At 39.1% G+C, this 18,814-nt stretch overlaps 1 protein-coding gene across 16 annotated transcripts in view; it reads left to right on the top strand.

Annotated features, from left to right (window-relative positions):
• Positions 1–18,814, top strand: part of LOC129495544 (transcription factor 4) — a 356,507-nt gene that overhangs the window by 213,134 nt on the left and 124,559 nt on the right. For 13 of the 16 annotated variants that reach the window (XM_055303149.1, XM_055303146.1, XM_055303147.1 and 10 more), the window contains 2 exons: positions 17,418–17,547; positions 18,027–18,076. In XM_055303149.1, the coding sequence (XP_055159124.1) occupies positions 17,418–17,547; positions 18,027–18,076 (180 nt within the window). The remainder of the gene's footprint in view (positions 1–17,417; positions 17,548–18,026; positions 18,077–18,814) is intronic. The other 3 variants (XM_055303161.1, XM_055303148.1, XM_055303145.1) reach the window with 1 other exon arrangement.

The raw sequence follows: 18,814 nt of genomic DNA, 5'->3' as shown, positions 1-18,814 counted from the left end.
CTTTTTACCTTAATGCCAAAATTAGAGTATTTAAATTTTTGAAATTTCACATTGAGCAGTGAAATGTGCAGGTGTGAGGGCAATATGGATTCACAGGGAGAGTTTATGAGGTTGGTGGTTTTGTGTTTGCTGGGAATGTGTATTTTTTTGTGAAGGCCATGGTATGCTGCCTGAATGTTCCTGGAGTTCAGTCACCCACCTCTGACTTGCAAAGGAACGGGGTGCAGGGGTAGAGGAACAAATTTATGAACTGGTCCTCAGATCAGGTGGGACTTCTAGTTCTTTCTCTGGCCATCTGCTTGACCTTTAGTCTAGTGTCTTCAAAGACTTTGACTCTATGCCAGCTTTAAAAATTCTGTGACTCTCAGTCAGGGAGTGTGTAAATCTTAGAGGAATCTGTGCAGCTTTTAACCCCACTGCTGGTGTTCAGAAGGCACTCTGAGTCTTAGTCTCCTTCCTTAAGTTTAAAAATATGTAGAATTTGTTTTATTGGCATGTTAAGCTTTTGGAACTTTTTTATTATGGAAATTTTCAAATACACACAAAAAATAGAGGAAATTACAAAATGCTCTACCATGTATCCATCACCCAGTGTCAAAAGATATGTCATCATTTTCCTATTTTTTTTATATAGCATCCCTTTTACTTTATGTTTCTGAACTATTTTAAAGCAGATCCCAGATAGGCATATTATTTCACATATAAATATTTCAGGAGGATCTCTAACAAATAGGCCCTCCTCCTTTGCTTTTCATGGCCACAATGCCGGCATAACAGCTAGCAAAACTATCAATAATACTTTACTAGCACACTGAGATTTCCCCCAGTTGCCTTGCAAATGTCTTTTACAGTTGGCATGTTTGAAGCGGAATCTAAACAAACCAAACATGTTGTATTTGATTATCATGTCTCTTAAGTCTTTTAAAGATCCATAACTTTCCTCCATCCTCCTCCTCTTTAATCATACCTGGGTCATTTTTTACTGTAGAACATCCTAAATCTGGATTTGGTTAATTGCTTACTTGTGGTGTCATTCAACATGTTATTCTATTCTCCATATCTCCTGTGAACTGATAGCTGGACCTAAAGGCTTCATAAGATGTGCTTTCTGTTTTTTTTGTGTGTGTGTTTGTGGATTATCTTATATGCATCATTTTGCTTCACATCAAGAGGCAGATAACATCTGATCATTCTTTTTTCATGATACTTGGATTAATCAGTGAGTTCATGCTCTCCCAGCCTACTCCTCCTATCCTGAAGTTGCCCATCATCTGTCACTTGTTGCTTTAGGTTCTGTTGGTGGTTATTTCATTGGAGGTTACCAAATACTCCAGAAAAATTAATTTAATGAAGTTTCTTCTCCTTATTAAATCTCATCTGGTGTGTAATCATCTATAATTCATTCATTTTGCATATTTTTACAGATCTTCATTGTATTTTACATTCTTTCTTCTGGCTGAACATACAGGTTGTCCTGTGAATCTAACTTAGTTCTCTAGATGAGGCAAGTGTTTCTAGCCTCCTGTATTGATTTATTTGTTCAAGCTTTCTTGCACATCCATAAACGTACCATGTTGTCGTACTGTGATTTATCCCCAGTGCGTAGAATGGTTCTTGGAATACGATAATGATGTTTACTAAAGGGATAACCTTGTGAGTTGCACATGTTCTCCAAAGACATCCTTTGTACCCCTGGGTGCATTGGTGAGAGTTCCACAAAACAATAGGAACCTGAAATTTGACTGAACTATGGAAAGTCCTTGATATATCATCATTTCCCCAACTTGTTTAGCCAGTAGTAGCATTTCAGGCAAAGGAATAGATGTCGCAAGAGAGTTGTCTATGTTGGCAAAAGGAGGGAAGATGACAGATCGGTTTGTAGGTGTTTGAATGGGGACTGTGTACAAATAAGTAAATAAATACAAGTATGAATGTACATAAATGTACATAATTATGCACACACAGAGACACGGATGTTCTGTCCCATGTTGCCCTGACAATTTTAGAGCTGTGTGCTGAAGAGCTTTAGAGAAACTTCACTTTGAATGTGGAGCACCCACTTCAGAGCAAAGATTGTAGTGGGTCCTGAAGGAAGTGTATCTTTGTCTCTCCTATATGGGTGAAACCTGAATAGTCGAACTATTATTTGGGATGCATGAAACTTTCTTCAAATAGCAGTGAAAATTAAGCAGCTGGTTATGTAGGGCACAACCCAAAGATGTTCATGGATAAGATTAGCAGTTCTGAATATGAGAAGGTTCTCCAGGAGAAATAAAACTACTGTATGGCAAGCAACAAGTTGAGGTCTCTACTGTCCCCCTGTGAGCTACTAGGAGATCTACTGGGTGTGAATCAACTGGACATGTTTAAATAGATGTGCTTAACCTGAGCAACCTAAGTGTGAATATTCTAAGGGGATTGAAAGCCAGTTTTATTTTATTTTTTTAATTTTTTTTGCCAGTTTTATTTTAAATAGGTTAGGTATTGACAGTGTCCTGAGAAGTAATTAAAATATGACTGTTGTACTAAATTTTCTTTCAAACCATGCCTGAAGCACTTTGTTGGAAAGCAACCTTTATAGGCCACCATTCCTCAACCGTCAGAGCCATAGCTGTTGCAGAATTCAGCAGTTCTTTGTGGTTTGGCAAGTTAACAGGGTGCATGTAACTTGGCCCGTGTAGCCCTCGCCACAGGATCGGACTCAGCATCCAGTAAAAAGTAGGGGACTCCTCTGTAGCAAGCACACGAGTAGTCACACCCAGTGGGATTTAAAAAAAAAAAAAAAAAGATTATAGGTATCCTTACATCGGTTCAGGTTAGGTTGGTCACAGAACTACAGAAAGTGTTCAGAGCTTCTGGGAAATCAGAATTGAGGGCAAGGGACTGTGGACCCGTCCACGGACAGAAAATAAATGAATGAGTATCTGTCTTTGCTGGAGGAACAAAAGCCAGATAACAAATAAAGTGAATATCCTTGGTGAGGGATTTTAAGCCCTTTGTGTTAATGATCTGCTTCTTTCAGTTCACATAAGATTTGGAAATCTGAAACAAAGAAGTCCTATCTACATGGCCAAACAAATTGTTCAAAATAATTTTGGGAAGTAGTACCTCCCATCTGGAAGAGCTCAGGCCTTCCACCTGTCTGTGACTGGAAGCCTGCGCAATTGAAAGACTGACGGGCTCCCTGTGACAGGTCCGCGGTCACTTGGGGGACAGTGGCTGATGTTTGGTGTCTGAGAAAAGCGGCCCGACCACTGCCCTGGACCACTGTGATATGTGGAGTGGATTCCTACAGCCCTGAGTTGTTCTTACTCCGAGCACTTACCCAACACTTGGGTAGAAAATTATTTAGATAAATGCAGTAAGGAGGCTACAAAAGAAGAATGGAAGAGTCTACCTACTTGCTAAGTCCAGCCTCCCCTCTTCTATATTTCTGCAGTGACTATTGGTAAATTATAAATAATGACAACTGACCTGCAGAAACTAAAACGAAAATTGGTTCACTTCTCATACTTTAAAAAATTGGCCACGTGGTCTTGTCCCTTTTACATTGCTATTGAAAGGTTTGTTTTTTTTGTGTCTTTCTATAGAAAGCCTCAGATATCTGATAAACCCCTGTGGCAGCTGTCACCTGGGCTGTGCATGCACAAATACCATCAGATTATTCTTTATCTTGCTATAAACAAAGTTCAAGAAATATTTCTGAAATGAATATAATCTTCATTCAGCCTTTCCTGCTATCCAAAATTATCTTGCAGAACTCTACTCTGTGAAGTTATTCAAGATTGTTACTTATAATAAATGTAAGCAATGGAATTTGCCAAAATAAGAAATATTCTAATAAAACCTCATGATTTGACTAAGCAATTATGGAGGAATTGTTAGAGAATTGTTAAACCTGTGGCGACTTTTTGGAATAATTGATCATACCAAGTGGGTGCTACATTTTTTTAAAACTTGTCTTTTTTTTTTCTCTAAATGTAAACTTAGCACATCATTTCATACTTATTCATTTATTTAACAAAACTACTGCTAGGATTTTCTTAATTTTCATAAACACAAAGTTGCCATGGACATCTTTTCACATGTATTTTTATACACTTGTCCAATTTTATCCTTTGGGTAAAATTCTAAAATTGAAATTTCAAAGTCATGTGCTTTTAAAATTTCGCTGTACATTCTAAATTGCCTTCCAGAGAGTTTTTACCAGTTTACATTCTTATTAGCTATATATGCAAGTGAACTTCCTCTCTGGCAGCTGAAAATTTGTCTTATTGTCACTTGCCAAATGTCTTTTCATATATTTATTGCCAAATTTCAAATTTATTCTTTCTATAAAGGAATGGTTCATGATTTTTTATTGCAATCTAAGGAGCTTTTTATTTGTTGAGGGTATTTATCTTTCCTTTGAATTCTTCATTGCAAGGATTTTTCTGAACTTTTTTTGTAGCTTGCATAATGTTTCAAAAACAATTAGGTAGTCAGAGGTTTTAATATGTTCTTTGATTTTTCTGCATCTAATATCATAGATAAAAGTCTTCTCTATTTTTTTTAAAGATTTTACTTATTCATAAGAGACGAGAGAGAGAGAGAGAGAGAGAGAGGTAGAGACACAGGCAGAGGGAGAAGTAGGCTCCATGCAGGGAGCCCGATGTGGGACTCAATCCCAGGTCTCCAGGATCAGGCCCTGGGCCAAAAGGCAGGAGCTAAACCACTGAGCCACCCAGGGATCCCAGTGTTCTTTACTTTAAAATTTAAAAAAAAATTTTTTTTGCTTATATTTATTTTCTTGGCTTTATGTTTTAACCATTTAAGTGCATTTTGATGTAAAGTCTGAAGCAAAGGCTCATTTCCTGTTTTTTTCTTCAAATGCTGAACAAAGTTCTGATACTATTTATTGAATAATTTCTTGTTTCCTCATCAATTTGTATTTTTTTTAATTTTTTAAAGATTTCACTTATTTATTTATTTATTTATTTATTTATTTATTTGAGAGACAGAGTGAGTGAGAGAGAGATTGAGAGAGAGAGAGAACACATGTGAGCTGGGACAGAGGGAGAGGGAGAAGCCGACTCCTGTTGAGCAACGAGCCCTACATGGGATGGGGCTCGATCCCAGGACCCTGGGACCATGACCTGAGCTGAAGGCAGACGCCTCACTGACTGAGCCACCCAGGTGCCCCTCCTCATCGATTTTTAAATTATAGCTTTATAATAAATATCTCTATACATACTTCCATTGCTATGTCTGTCCTTTCTGGCAGCAGTACTAAATTGTTTTAATTTACTTTGCTTAAAATATGTATATGTATATGTAGTAGGTTTTCTCAACTCACTTCTTTGTAAAAATTTTTCTTAGCTATAATTATCACGCATTAGTTTTCCAGATAAAATTTAGAATCATTTCAGGATTCCATGTTCTTCCTCCCCCCCCTTTTTTTTTCTTATCTGGCATTTTGTTTGGATTTGCATTAAAAGTCTAATTTAATTTTGAATCACCAGATTAATTTTATACAAGCACTTCTCTGCAAAATATTTGTGTGAAAAGATTAAAGGAATCGATTCCTTTAAAAATTGTTATCTGAGAGTATTTTGGTGTTTCAAAAGTGTTTGTGCTGCTGAATCTGGGCCCTTTTATGATTTTTGTTAAACTGTCTTGTGAACTAGTTCAGTCAGTGTCATGCTGAATATCTAAATATATTTATAATGCAGAACTTGAGAAAACATAATAAAATACGTTATTATTACATATATATCCTACATCCTAGGAGAGAAAATAGAGTGTGGATGGATATCAGTGGTCTACAATCACTATCAGAAAAGTTAAAAATTATAATCTTTTCCTAGCTCTGTAAAGCCAGTTGGTTGCTTATTGTTAAAATATCATCTTTCTGATAAAGATTGAAGGCTGCTTATAAAATATGTGTGTGAGGAGTGCCTGGGGGGCACAGCTGATTAAACGTCCCGACTCTTGGTTTGGGCTCAGGTCATGATCTCAAGGTCATTAAGATGAGCCCAGCATCAGACTCGACTCTAAGCATGGAGTCTGAGCTTGGAGGGAGACTCTCTCTCCCTCTCTCTCTGCCCCTGCCTACCCCTCTCTAAAATATAGATAAATAAATCTTAAAAAAAATATTTGTGTGAATATTGAGTAAACTGAGAGATTGGAGACTGAGTATTGCCTCTGGAAGATTTCATGGAATAAGAGAGTCCTGAATGGAGTTTCAAAAGAGAGGGCGGGTCACTGTGTACGTGGGGATGCTGTGCAGGTCAAGGCTGGAGCTCTGAAATCAGCAGTGGCTTGAGATGATGGAGTGAGAAGGCAGTGTGAAGAGACCTGGATGCCATGTGCCTCTCCACGTACTTAAGCCAAGTTGAGGGGAGGATATGAATGAGGAGGTGCTGTATCTCCAGGGCTTAGAACAGTGGCTGGTGCACAGTAGGTGCTCAGTGCACAGTAGGTGCTAAATGTGTGCAAGAGGAGGGAGAAGCATGAGAGGTGGACTAGAGCCAGATTGGCAGTGGGGTAGGGGTTGATGGGGGTGATAATATTTGAAAGCTCTGAAGATCTGTCTGCAGAGAGAACAGGGGTAGCTCAGAGCTTGAGAAACCGAAGTTCTGACGGCAGTATACAAACATTCTGGGTGGGGCTGGGGTGACAGGCAGGGAGAGCAAGGGGTGAAGACAGTGTCCATAAAATGTTACGGCATTTCCACTGTGGTGAAATAATTGAGTTTTGAACATGTGTCCTAAAAAACACTATACCTTCAGCTTGAAAAATGGGTCAGCAAACTATGGCCTGGAGCCAAATTCAACCTGTAGCCATTATTATAAATAAAGTTTTATTGGAACACAGCCTCACCTGTTCATTTATGTATTATGTGTGGCTGATTTAGTACTACAACAGCAGAGTTGAGCAGTTGAAACAGAGACCAGATGGCTGGCAGAGACCCTGATATTTACTGTCTGGCCTTTTAAGAAACAATGTACTGACCTCTGTCTTATTTTTTTTTTAATTTATTTATTTATGATAGTCACAGAGAGAGAGAGGCAGAGACACAGGCAGAGGGAGAAGCAGGCTCCATGCACCGGGAGCCCGACGTGGGATTCGATCCCGGGTCTCCAGGATCGCGCCCTGGGCCAAAGGCAGGCGCCAAACCGCTGCGCCACCCAGGGATCCCTGACCTCTGTCTTAGAACAATGTTCTTCGTACTTAGCCGTGGCATTCTGGAAGCGGTAGCTGAGTCAGAGTAGTTCAGACAAATTGGTACGTGAATAATCTAAGAAAGCTTAGGCCATATCACTTCCTGTGAAGAAACATACCAACATTTTTGTATCACGTTGACGCTCAGTTCCTAAGTCTTTGCCTTGATTACGTTATTTCTGTCTCTCGTCTCCTGTGGCCATTCTATGGCCAGAAGTCTACGAAACTGCGTGGAGGAAGCAGCAGAAGTTTTGTGGGAAAGGTGTGTCGAGTCTTTTCACATATTCAGGATTCAATTTTAGGTTTTTTTTGTGAAGCGTTCAGGAGGTGGTGTTTTGAAAAACCACTCCAGAGACACAGGAAGGAGGAAAGCTAAGGGCAAGATTGAATATACAAGTGTGGGAGTTGTACGTCTGCTGGGATAGAAACGGGGACGTTATCTTCATGACAGTAACCACCGTGATCCTGTAGGCATAGTCAGCAATTTTAGCTTATGGATTAACAAATCAATCCCATTGGCATTTATTGAAGATTTACTATGACTAGACCTACTGTGCTAGATGCCAGGAAGACCGAGACGCTTGAGGCTCCCTTTCTGCCCTTAAGGAACCTCCAGACTAGAAGGGAGAAATTAGATGCATCAACACTTGCCATACAAGATGAGAAGTGTTGCAGCAGATGAATGTTTTCAGATGAAATAGAAGGAAAAGTCTAGAAGGAAGCGGACTGAAATGCAAGAAGGCTGGGGACAAAAAGAAATAACAACAAGATATGAAAGGAAAAGAAAAAGGAATTTGAACTTTATTGGAGAAGACAGTTGACCACACTGTGGGAATCAAGGTCTGAAATGAATAGCAAAGATTAAATAGGGGATGGGGATGCACGAGGACATGGAGCGTGATGAGCCGGGGTAATGTATGGGAGAGCTGAATCTCTGACTGTACACCTGAAACTAATAGGACACTGTATGTAGACTATACTGGAATTAAAATAAAAAGTTAAAAAAAAAGACGATATAAAATAATAATAAAAAAAATCAGGATCCCTGGGTGGCTCAGCAGTCGAGCGCCTGCCTTCGGCCCAGGGCGTGATCCTGGAGACCCGGGATCGAGTCCCACACGGGGCTCCCTGCATAGAGCCTGCTTCTCCCTCTGCCTATGTCTCTGCCTCTCTCTCTCTCTGTGTCTCTCATGAATAAGTAAATAAACAAATCTTTTAAAAAAAAAAAAAAGAAAAGAAAAATGAATGACAAGGGGCTGCAGACAGTAATGCCAGAGCAGTGGAAGTTTCAGACTTAAGAGCTGAGATTTCCATTGTTCAAGTGGGTTTGGTGTTTTACAGCCTAACACTTCCTTGGCCTGTCGCAAATGTGTGTAATACACGTATGAGTATTGCTTATAGCCAATAATGTATCATGCTACATTCGGACTTACTAATGATGTTACATAATCCAATTGTATTAATTTATAGTAGGATATTTTACATGTACAACATATATGACAACACTCCTCAATTAACGAAGGCTAAGTGAGTGCTAGAAACTTTGCTGTGTGCTTTCTATTACTTGGGTTCATTCTTGCACGGGGTGGGAGAAGTAATGCCATTTCCCCCGGACAAGGAGCCTCAAGCCTGCAGAGGTTGGACAGATTGTCGGGGGTTATCAAGGGGCTGAGTGGTACTCACGCCCAGGCCTGTCCTCCTCTCCTGAGTAGAGGCTCCTCTGGAGTAAATTTGAGCTTTTGGTGTTAGGGGGAACTGGAGAGAACCAGATTGACTCCTCCTAATGGTCCCAGTGAGGGCAAGAAAAACCAAGTGCACAGAATAGGGGGAGGGAGTGTGTGGGGATGGAGGACGAGCACAGGCCTTGATGTCAGATGTAACTGAACTGTCCTCCCAGTTGTGTGGCTTGCCAGCCACTTGTCTGTTGGTCAGACATGTTCCCACTCTGAATGTCCTCATGTGTCCAGTGGGGGTCATATCTTCGGCCTTGTTAGTATGGAAGGGATCTGCAGCTGCGAATGGCTGTCGCTGTACCCTTATCAGTGTACCCTTATCTGTACCCTTACCACTGATCTTATTTTACATTCCTGCTCCCCCTCCTCCACTATTACTACTATTATTATTATCCCAGCAATAGTAATTGGAATGACTGATGGAATACATTGATGCTAGAAAAAACTAATATAGATAGATAGATATATAGATAGATAACAAAAACAAAACCCAGGGGCACTTGGGTGGCTCAGTGGATATATAGATAGATAACAAAAACAAAACCCAGGGGCACTTGGGTGGCTCAGTGGATATATAGATAGATAACAAAAACAAAACCCAGGGGCACTTGGGTGGTTCAGTGGTTGAGCGTGTCTGCCTTCGGCTCAGGGCGTGACCCCAGGGTCCTGGGATCGAGTCCAGCATCAGGCTCCCTGTGGGGAGCCTGCCTTTCCCTCTGCCTGTGTCTTTGTCTCTCTCTGTGTCTCTCATGAATGAATAAAAATAGGGTCTTTAAAAAATAGAAACAAAACCAGAACCCAAACCCAGAATAGTTAAGTCCTCAGTTTGATTAATAGCAATAGTTCTGCATTCATTCATTTCAGTGTTTAGTGAGTATTTGCCGTGGCGGGTCTCTGAGCTCCGGACAATAGGTAGTTAAAATAGGAGTAATTGATTTTCCCTTTTAAGCAGCATATAAGCTCGTTTGGCCTTCAGGGCCATGCCTGCTTGATAAGCCATGCATTGGAGAGAGAGCACTTTGGGAGGTAAACTGTTACTGCACATCGAAAGCAGACCCGCTTGAAGCAGGAGGCCGTGCACAGCTTTGGGAGGAGAGTCAACTTCACAAATTCCACGATGATTTGAAGCTCCCGTTGTGCATTCACTGCTTCTCCAGACAACCTGTTTCTCATGTCGCGTGATAGGCTTGTCACCTTATTCACAAGTTCCAAAAGTTATCAGGATAACTTTTTTTTAGTAAATCTGATGGGTTGGCTATTAGACTTTAATTGAGAACCCATGCGAAGTGCTGGGTGAGCAGATGGAGATCCTGGATCCTGTCCTGCACGAGGACAGTCTCAACATAAAAAAGATGTTTCTATAAGTCCTTACTGAAGAGGAAGGCATTTATAACAACCTTGAAGTGGAACCTTCCCCACCCAATACGAAGAAGACTGGCATGTGACATTTTGATACTGCTTTATTTGACTAAAATAGCAACCTGGCCAAATATACTTTTCAGCACGTTTATTATAGCCACATGTTTATATTTATAGGAGAAGTGGTGCTAATTCCCTAGTATGTTAACAGGTCTTATTCAAATTGTTCTATTTTTGCTTTGGAAGAAAATTGGTAAAGAGAAACATTTTCAGGCAAGTAGTGATTATAGCACACTTATCATATTATATATTAAATAAACTTCCTGAACTGAGAAGGAGCATAAACCAAAAAGAAGGTAGTTATCTTAAATTATATATTGTTTGTATAAGATTTCTTCAAATCCATTTTTATTGTAGGATCCTGATTGCTTTCCTGTTTTCTTTTTGCTAAATTTCTCCCTTCTCACTAACAAATAAAAATCCTCTTTTTAATATGTAATAGATGACTTGGGATTCCAGAATGGATTTTCAGAAACCACCAAAAGACCTCCTCACTTTATTGTATACAATTTTTTTTTAATTTGAGAGGTAGTCAAATAGGCGAATGCATAAATCTTGCCAACCCTTGGGCAGTTGTAATTTCCATACCAAAATGCATGAGTTTTTACTTGACTATTACTCTGCTATACATTAAGTAATAGTTACCATGGCAACCTTTGCATCACATTATAACATTTAAATATAAGGTGTTGTGTTTCTTTATAGAAAAAGACAATCTACTTGAATTTTTAATGTTTGGTGAAATATAATCACTATAAAAATAAATAATTTTGTTCAAGGTCAATTGAATTCTTTGGAGGTTATGCAAATTCCCAGCAAAGCCTATGACGTGCATTCATTTATTTCTTCTTTTGTTATGTCATGGGGCAATATAGATTTCATTGTATTTAATTCTATTTTTTTTAAGATTTTATTTATTTGTCAAAAAGAGAGAGAGGGAGGGAGAGAGCACATGGAAGGGGAGAGGGAGCAGGAGAGGGAGAAGCAGGCTCCGTGCTGAGCAAGGAGCCCTCCATGGGACTCAATCCCAGGACCCCAGGATCATGACCCCGGCAGAAGGTAGATGCTTAACTAACTGAGCCACCCAGGTGCCCCTAGATTTTTTAATAGTGCTTGATAAATATCACATACTATTCATTAAATTCTGTAGTTGGCCTTGCAAGGAGAAAAAGAATATTGAGCCTCTTTAAGGTATTTGTCAGTGGCTAATGCAATAGTAAGAATTTGAATTTATTTAGCATCACATGATTAATAAAATGTCATCAAATACATGTCTTATTTTTGCATACCTAGTTGTGCAATACGTAGTGTGACTAGTTTGGTCTCACATATAGTTGAATTCACAGCAGCAGTTTGCTCACGCTCCTGAAAGCAAAATTAAACGAGCCATTCAAGTAATTCTTGTGGCAGTTCCAGGAAAATGGCTACTAGTTTAAATTAGCCAGACTGATTGTGGGCCAGTTTCTTTATTCAATATGGATCAAAACTAGCCATATCTTGTTGTCAGTGCAGTTGTAGGCCACGAGGCTATCAACACTGCGTATGCAATCCCCTATATTTGACTTTTTTCGTTTTTTTTTCTGATGATTTTTCAAAATTATTATCTCAGTGTATACTTTTAATCTCAAAGTAGAGTAGGAGATCTCACTGCCAATGAATCATTCACAGCTTTTGAGGAATCTTGTAAATAGTCATCAGTGGGTTGTGATATGGGACTATGAGTTGTAGGGACGGATATAGGAAGGAGGGTAACTATGTGCTAGACACCAGCTCCGCTGGACATTTTACATATGTTGTTTCATCTGCTCCCGAAAACCCTGGATTAGGGCTTTCCTTACTCCATTTTTACAGAAGAGGAAACGAGTGTTTAGAGCAGTTGCATAACTAACCTCTAGTCACAATGCTCGGATGCCTCTGAGCTAGGGTTCAAACTGATCTGTTTGACCTCAAGCCCTCTCTCTTTCCTTAAGAGGTTTGGATGCTACTTCTGACTTGTTACAAGGCACACTACATACACATTCAGAGGAGAAATAAAAAGCCTTGACCAAAAGCCCCTAAAAGAAATTCTTTGCTAAATGGTAATTTCAATAATTAACATTTCTCTGCAGCACGATGACAATCTGTTAAGTCTCTGATTATAAAAGTTATCCCTGCATCTTATCTGAGTTTCCAGAGTTCTCTTTTGTTGAAACCAAGCATAAGACAGAACTTAAAATAAACTGTAAAGGTGCATTCCCAGACCTTCGGCTATCGGGAATAGAGACTGTCCAAAGACTGACCTTCAGTTTTGAGCTTTGAAGTTCAAAAGTGGACAGGTGGAAATATTGTGTTCTTCATTGCCCTTTGGTGTGAGATATATTCTGGGTTGCAGAGTAAGTGCCAACAGCAGCAAAATTATCGCCCCCTCCTGCTACTATAGTAAGTCAGCAATGGCCCTTCTGTGGTCAAAATGGCAAATTCAGCAGCAGCTATTCGACAGGGATTTGCAAAAACTTCCCCATGGCTGTTAGGAATCTTATTCAGCAGTGTCTTTGAAAACCCAATTCTGTGCAGAATTCACTATGTAGAAATGACCTCAATTGCGATTTCTGTAAAAAAAAGAAAAGAAAAAAAAGTGTTTTAAACCAATATAATTGGCAATTTTGCTCGATGTGTATTTTGCACTTAGTACTGCAAAGTCTATTAGGTACCCATACAAATATCCAGCATTCATAAGTTTTATAGTGGTTCAGAATTTTATTTCCATATTAACGTAAAGCCTTCCAAAATTCCTGGCTTTATAGAGTCAGTTCGCCATACAAAGCCACTATACATCACTTAGGTTTGTGATGAAAGAATGGAATTGCAGCTGTGTGAGTACTAGAATACCCAAACATGAATTAGACTCACAAGCATTTGGCAATAGTTCAGAAAAGGAGCTTAATCTGGTTTCATCTGAGACTGCTTTTCTCTGTTCTACAACATCCCCCCAAGATGTTGTGTCTGATATCGGATCACAACGTAATGGGAGTGTGACGCAAAAGCAGAGAAAGCTCTAAGAAACCAGGGGCACATTTGCTTTTTCCCCAGAGATGATTTTTTTTCTCCTACTTCTTTTCTCTCTCTCCCCTCCCCCAGATTCCAACTCTGAAATTCAAGGTCATTCACCTATTAGATGAATTAATTATAAGCCAAAAAGCAGCATTCATCGTACTCTGATCTCACTCATATCTATAATTAAGAGTAAATATAATCTTCCTTTGTAGAAATGTACCACCCACCCATTACATTTAAAGTGCTGACTGAAATGAAATAATCGTTCAGAGCAAGATGATTTTAGATTAACAAGAAAAAAGTTGATAATTTAAGCTCGAAGCAGTGAGTTCTATTTTTGATTACCATTCAGTTATAAATCTAATTTGAGATATATGCTGCTATTCTGTTACTCAAGTTTAATTCATGGTTTGCATTCTTGGTTGCATAAGCAAAGTTCAGTGGTTGATCAAGGATGTTAAAAAGCTTCCCCCCAGAAGGAATTGGGGCAGGGTTGAGACCCAGATCTGATGTAAAACAAACAAAAAAATTTAGTGGAAAGGGACCCTCAGCGAGAATGCCGCATTTGGCACTTGAGGGGCTCTGGTGGGACTGGCTTTCTGCTGAAGGATTGGTGGTAGGACCCCAATATATTTAAACCCAGTTAACAAAGTCAGCATATTCTAATTTTTTTGGTTAGGGCATTTCAAGTCTTAAAATTGTTTGTCTTTGGAAGAAAATAAAGAGTGAAGAAGGGGAAGGGCTCATCTCATCACACTCAGACAGTTAAACAAAATGCTAAACTATGGGTTTAAGATTTACAGGTTAGCTCTGCGAGATGCCACATCTTGCTTCCAGTGTTTCCTGGCGGACCCCGGCAGCCCTGTACTGGGACCCAGCATAACCGCAGGCATGAGCTTGCACAATGTGAAAACCCTGAAACCTTTATAATCTTATTTAAGGTGAAGACGAACTGGCCCATTTTGAAAGTAGATTTTAGCTTTCGAACAACTTTTATCAAGTGTAAATTTGTCTTTATATGTATCTATATTCGTGCAGGTGAATTCATATGTAAATGAATGCCTTATCCATTTTGTGCCATATTCAATTTACCTTAGTAAATTGAATGCCATTAACTTTCTAAGTTCGTAAACTCAGGTTTTCTAGCCAGTGGAGATTTTTGTGTTTGTTTGTTTCTCGTTGCTAAAGAGAGTTAAATGTGTGATGTAAAGGCCAAACAATAGTAAATGGTTATTGTTCATTTTACAAGTATACTCTACAATAAGAACACATATATTTTTATCTTAATTTTCCCTAGGGGGGTGATTAGGGCCCCCTTAAGTATGAGGAAATGCTTATTTTTGTTGCTTTAGAAGAATGATTCTATTGTCTGAGGGGAAAAAAGAAAAAGGAACAAACAGGTCTAGAAAGAAAGAAACAGGAATGTGCTTTGTAAAAGAGAGAAAGAAAGAAAGAAAAGCTTAGCATGAGCCTCTACATGTTTGGAAGTGCTATCTGGTCCTAGTCCTCTGTCACTGTCCAGAGTTCATGGGCTGCACATGCAAGAGCTGGGTGCATGATTTATTTACAACTGGCCCGTGAAATGATTTTCTTTTAAATTAACAACAGTAAGGTCAGCCACGGCCAGTTAGCGATCTTCTAGTTATCATTTTACATTTTTCACAGCTCTGTTGTGAATGCTACTAAAACACAGTTTTATCCAACTGTTTGTTTTTATGCTGACCCATTGAATGCATCTACTTTCTTGGGAGTGGAAACCTTTGCCACTAGGACCAACAAGAATTAAGCAATGGTTAAGCTCATTAAGAAGACAAGCAGGCATTTCAACATATCTGCTCAGTCCTTGTTTGAATATTTTGTATTATTTTAGAAAAAGAAAAAGGAAGAAAGAGGAATAATGTCTGTCTAAAATACAAAGTTTTCAATAATGTCATCTTCAAACTCCTCTTCTCATGAAAGGAAGGCTTATTTGTAAATTTACCAGACTGTGAGGAGGTTGTGATTTAAATCATTCACAGCTTTTTTGATGGAAATTTCAAAGACAACTTGGGCTTAAATACAGATTTTCTTAATAAGATTCACCAAGAGCAAAATTTCAGGTTGAGATTCTAAAATTGTTGAATGCCACTTAGAAAATGATAAAGAAATCATTTGATGTTAAGCTGTTGGATTCCTGATTTATAGAAAACTATTACAAAGAGCTCTATATTTTAGTTTGTCATTGGGTAGCATTTTGTATCTTTCTTGAGTTCGTAAGAGGCAGTAATTGAGCATGGGATGTTAGATTTTTATCTGGTAAATAATCTGGCTTTCTCTGATCTTGATGTGGCAAATATTAAGATACTCGCACTGAGTTTTTGCTCAAAATGAGCCTCCAACCTCAAATCTCATCCTTAAAGTTATTTGAAAGTAACGTTTGTGATGTATCCCTTGGAAAAGTCTGATACTGGAGCCAGTCAAGGCAAGCTTGTCAGTAGCTGATTAGTCCTTTATATATTACTCATCCAGCACTCACAAAAATCCCTTGGAATAGAGAGGTTCTCTTTATGATATTTAGCTATATGGCACTGGAAAGGGGAGGTTTGAATTTTTGATTTTCCAGCTTATGGGTCATATTTGACCAACTGCTTTCACTAGAAGACATGCCACTTTGTTGAGCTATTTAGGAATCAAAAAGACTGTCTTAATTTAAAACAAGGACTCTTTGTTTTAGTTGGTGACTGCCTTGTGAAATTTTTCAGTTCTCAGCGGGTTAACCAGGGAACAGGGGCAGAGTCATAATTGGCCTATTTAGAGTATTTTGCATGTGAATAGTGTGTTAGTGAAGCATCCCTAAGTCTGTTGTGAGTGACATGGTGATTAGAATTTAGATTAGGGAAAACACATTCTGTACTTTATCAAGGACAGTAATTAGTTCAGTCAGTAAAAGTTGATTACAAGTAACGATAAAGTTAGATTTTTAGTACTTAATTTTAAAATTTCTTTATTAAACAGTAAATTTGTTCTTAATATAAATGGTAGTATCTACACTTGTTTTCTTGCACATCAGACTAATTAAAAGAACAATGTGTTCAATGCAGAGTATAATCAGGCGATTTATATATTATGGGTAAGTTTTTATGTAGTTTTTAGAAAATGTGATATTATTACAGAATCTTTCGTGTGTCCTCATTTTCGAAAGTTTAGTAATTTATCACCCTGTGATAAGTTAGTGATATCTGCGGAAGTTTTCTAGAGCTCAGGTAAATGTTTAATCGGTGGGGATGTGTTTTAGCTTCCAGTAGTCCTCAAGAGGGCATTCTAATGTCCTTTAATTTGCTCCTGTTAGCTTGGAATGCCTACTATGTCTATGATTTTGAAAGTTAGTGTGAGATTTGAATTTACTCCTTGGTTCCGCTGGCATTTTCGCTTCCGTGGGTGCTTGTAAATCCGTGGGGGATAATGCTGTACCGATGGATGGAAGCAGAGTCCTCAGTGGAGTGGAGCGTTCTCACTCACCCCCAGTGTGAGCAGCGGGGGGAAGTTGTGTGCGTCCGAAAAAAATCAGATTCTTCTTGGGTTCTCGTGAAGGAAGGGCATGGAGAGCTCTCAGATAGGAGCCTAAGTGTAGATGAAAGAAAGAAAAAGAAGGAGAGAAAGAAAGAAAGAAAGAAAGAAAGAAAGAAAGAAACAAAGAAAGAAAGAAAGAAAGACCAAAACAAAACAAAATATCAACAGAAACATGAGTCTTACATAAATGCCCTCTTCTTAAAAAAATTAAAATGTGAGTTGTCTTAAGATGAAAATACTGTTTAAAGAGAATCACCTTCTATCTTCCTATCAAAAGCCAAGAATCAAAAAAAAAAAAATCACAAACTTTGGGCTAGCTTCTTCGACTGCTTATCTTTTTGTTTGGTTGTGTTGTAATTGTTGCTGCTTAGCAGATGCTGTTTTGTTTATTGCGTTGGTTTAAGTACTAACAATCAGTTGGGGGGTGGCGAATGTGAAAAACTAACCTTCTATGTTTGTTTTCCCTTTTCAACCTTTTAGCAGAGTCTCCTTGGAGGTGACATGGATATGGGCACCCCAGGAACCCTGTCGCCCACCAAACCTGGCTCCCAGTATTACCAGTATTCTAGCAATAACCCCCGAAGGAGGCCTCTTCACAGTAGTGCTATGGGTAAGGTATTCCTCTGTTTGAAAGCCTGAGTGATTATTAGTAGTCTTTTTCTTTCCTCCTCTCTCTTTCAATACCACCCTTCTCACCCTACCCTCACCCCACCCTCCAAAACCATGAAATTTTGCTCAAATGTCAGGCTCGTGACCACCTCTCCCCAGTAGTACATTGGATGGGTATGTTAACAACTTCTAGTAGCAGGAGAACTATTTTGGTGTATGCTTATTTCTTGTTTTCTCTTGGCTGCCCATATAAGGCAACTTAAAAAAAAATCATAGCTTAAAAAAAGTTAAATATCTTGATTTTTATGAAAAAGGCAGAATTTGATGCCTGCCAGAATAAAATACGATAGCGGTGCTGACATTTTGCTAAGGTAACGATTTAAGAAAATCTGGTCTGATCTAAATGGCTTCGTGGTCTAATCTGTGTTAGTTAGGAAACTGGGCATGCGGGGACCTCACCGCCTCTTCGTTTTCTTTCAGAGGTGCAGACAAAGAAAGTTCGAAAAGTTCCTCCAGGTTTGCCATCTTCAGTAAGTACTGCTTTTTTTTCCCCCTGCTTTGTATATTGTTCACTGTGGTCTGTTTTGCGGATCGAGGCGAGGGAGAGGGGGGCAAGAGCAGCATGTTTATCTAGAATGTGGATGAGGGAGAAGCGACCTGCACGTCCGGCCACCTGACCCACGTTGGCGTGATTAATTGCAGATCCTGGAAGACTGGGTGGTTGTGTTGCTATTCAGCAGGTTAAGCTCTGAAGAGAGCCTTGAAAAGGTGCCTGAGGTTCCAGGAGTTTTACCTGTACAGGGCTTTCAAGAGAATGAGTATTAGTTTCATCTGTTGGTTAAATTCTTTGTCGGTATTATGATGATTTATGGATTTGCATGCGAAAGGAGATTTGTGGAGGGGATTTAGGAAAAATTTACATGGGTTTCAGCCCAGAGTGCAGAGAGAATGTCTCTATTTTCTAGAGAGGTTACTGAATAAAAGCTTCAAAGGTAGCCGCATCAGTAGCCATTTGTGTCTGGAATACCAGGTGACAACCACAAGAATCCAGCTATAACCAAGAGCATTCTGGGTGTTTTTCATACCTGGAGCTCTACTCCGGCTGCTGAGATCCCTCTAGTCTCCCACCGTGGCAAAAGGTGGTTGAGATCACAACCAAATAAACCATACCCTATTTTCAATTCCTACGTATATTTTCAAATCTGAGTTCCTGGATGGTTTTATTTAATTTTGTTCAGAGCCTGTCTTTTCCTAGTGGTTTCCTCCTC

Source organism: Nyctereutes procyonoides, unplaced genomic scaffold, assembly GCF_905146905.1.
Source record: "Nyctereutes procyonoides isolate TBG_1078 unplaced genomic scaffold, NYPRO_anot_genome, whole genome shotgun sequence".
Lineage (NCBI taxonomy): Eukaryota > Metazoa > Chordata > Mammalia > Carnivora > Canidae > Nyctereutes > Nyctereutes procyonoides.
Note: the sequence above shows the minus strand (reverse complement) of the source record. Positions and strands in the feature narration are given on the sequence as shown.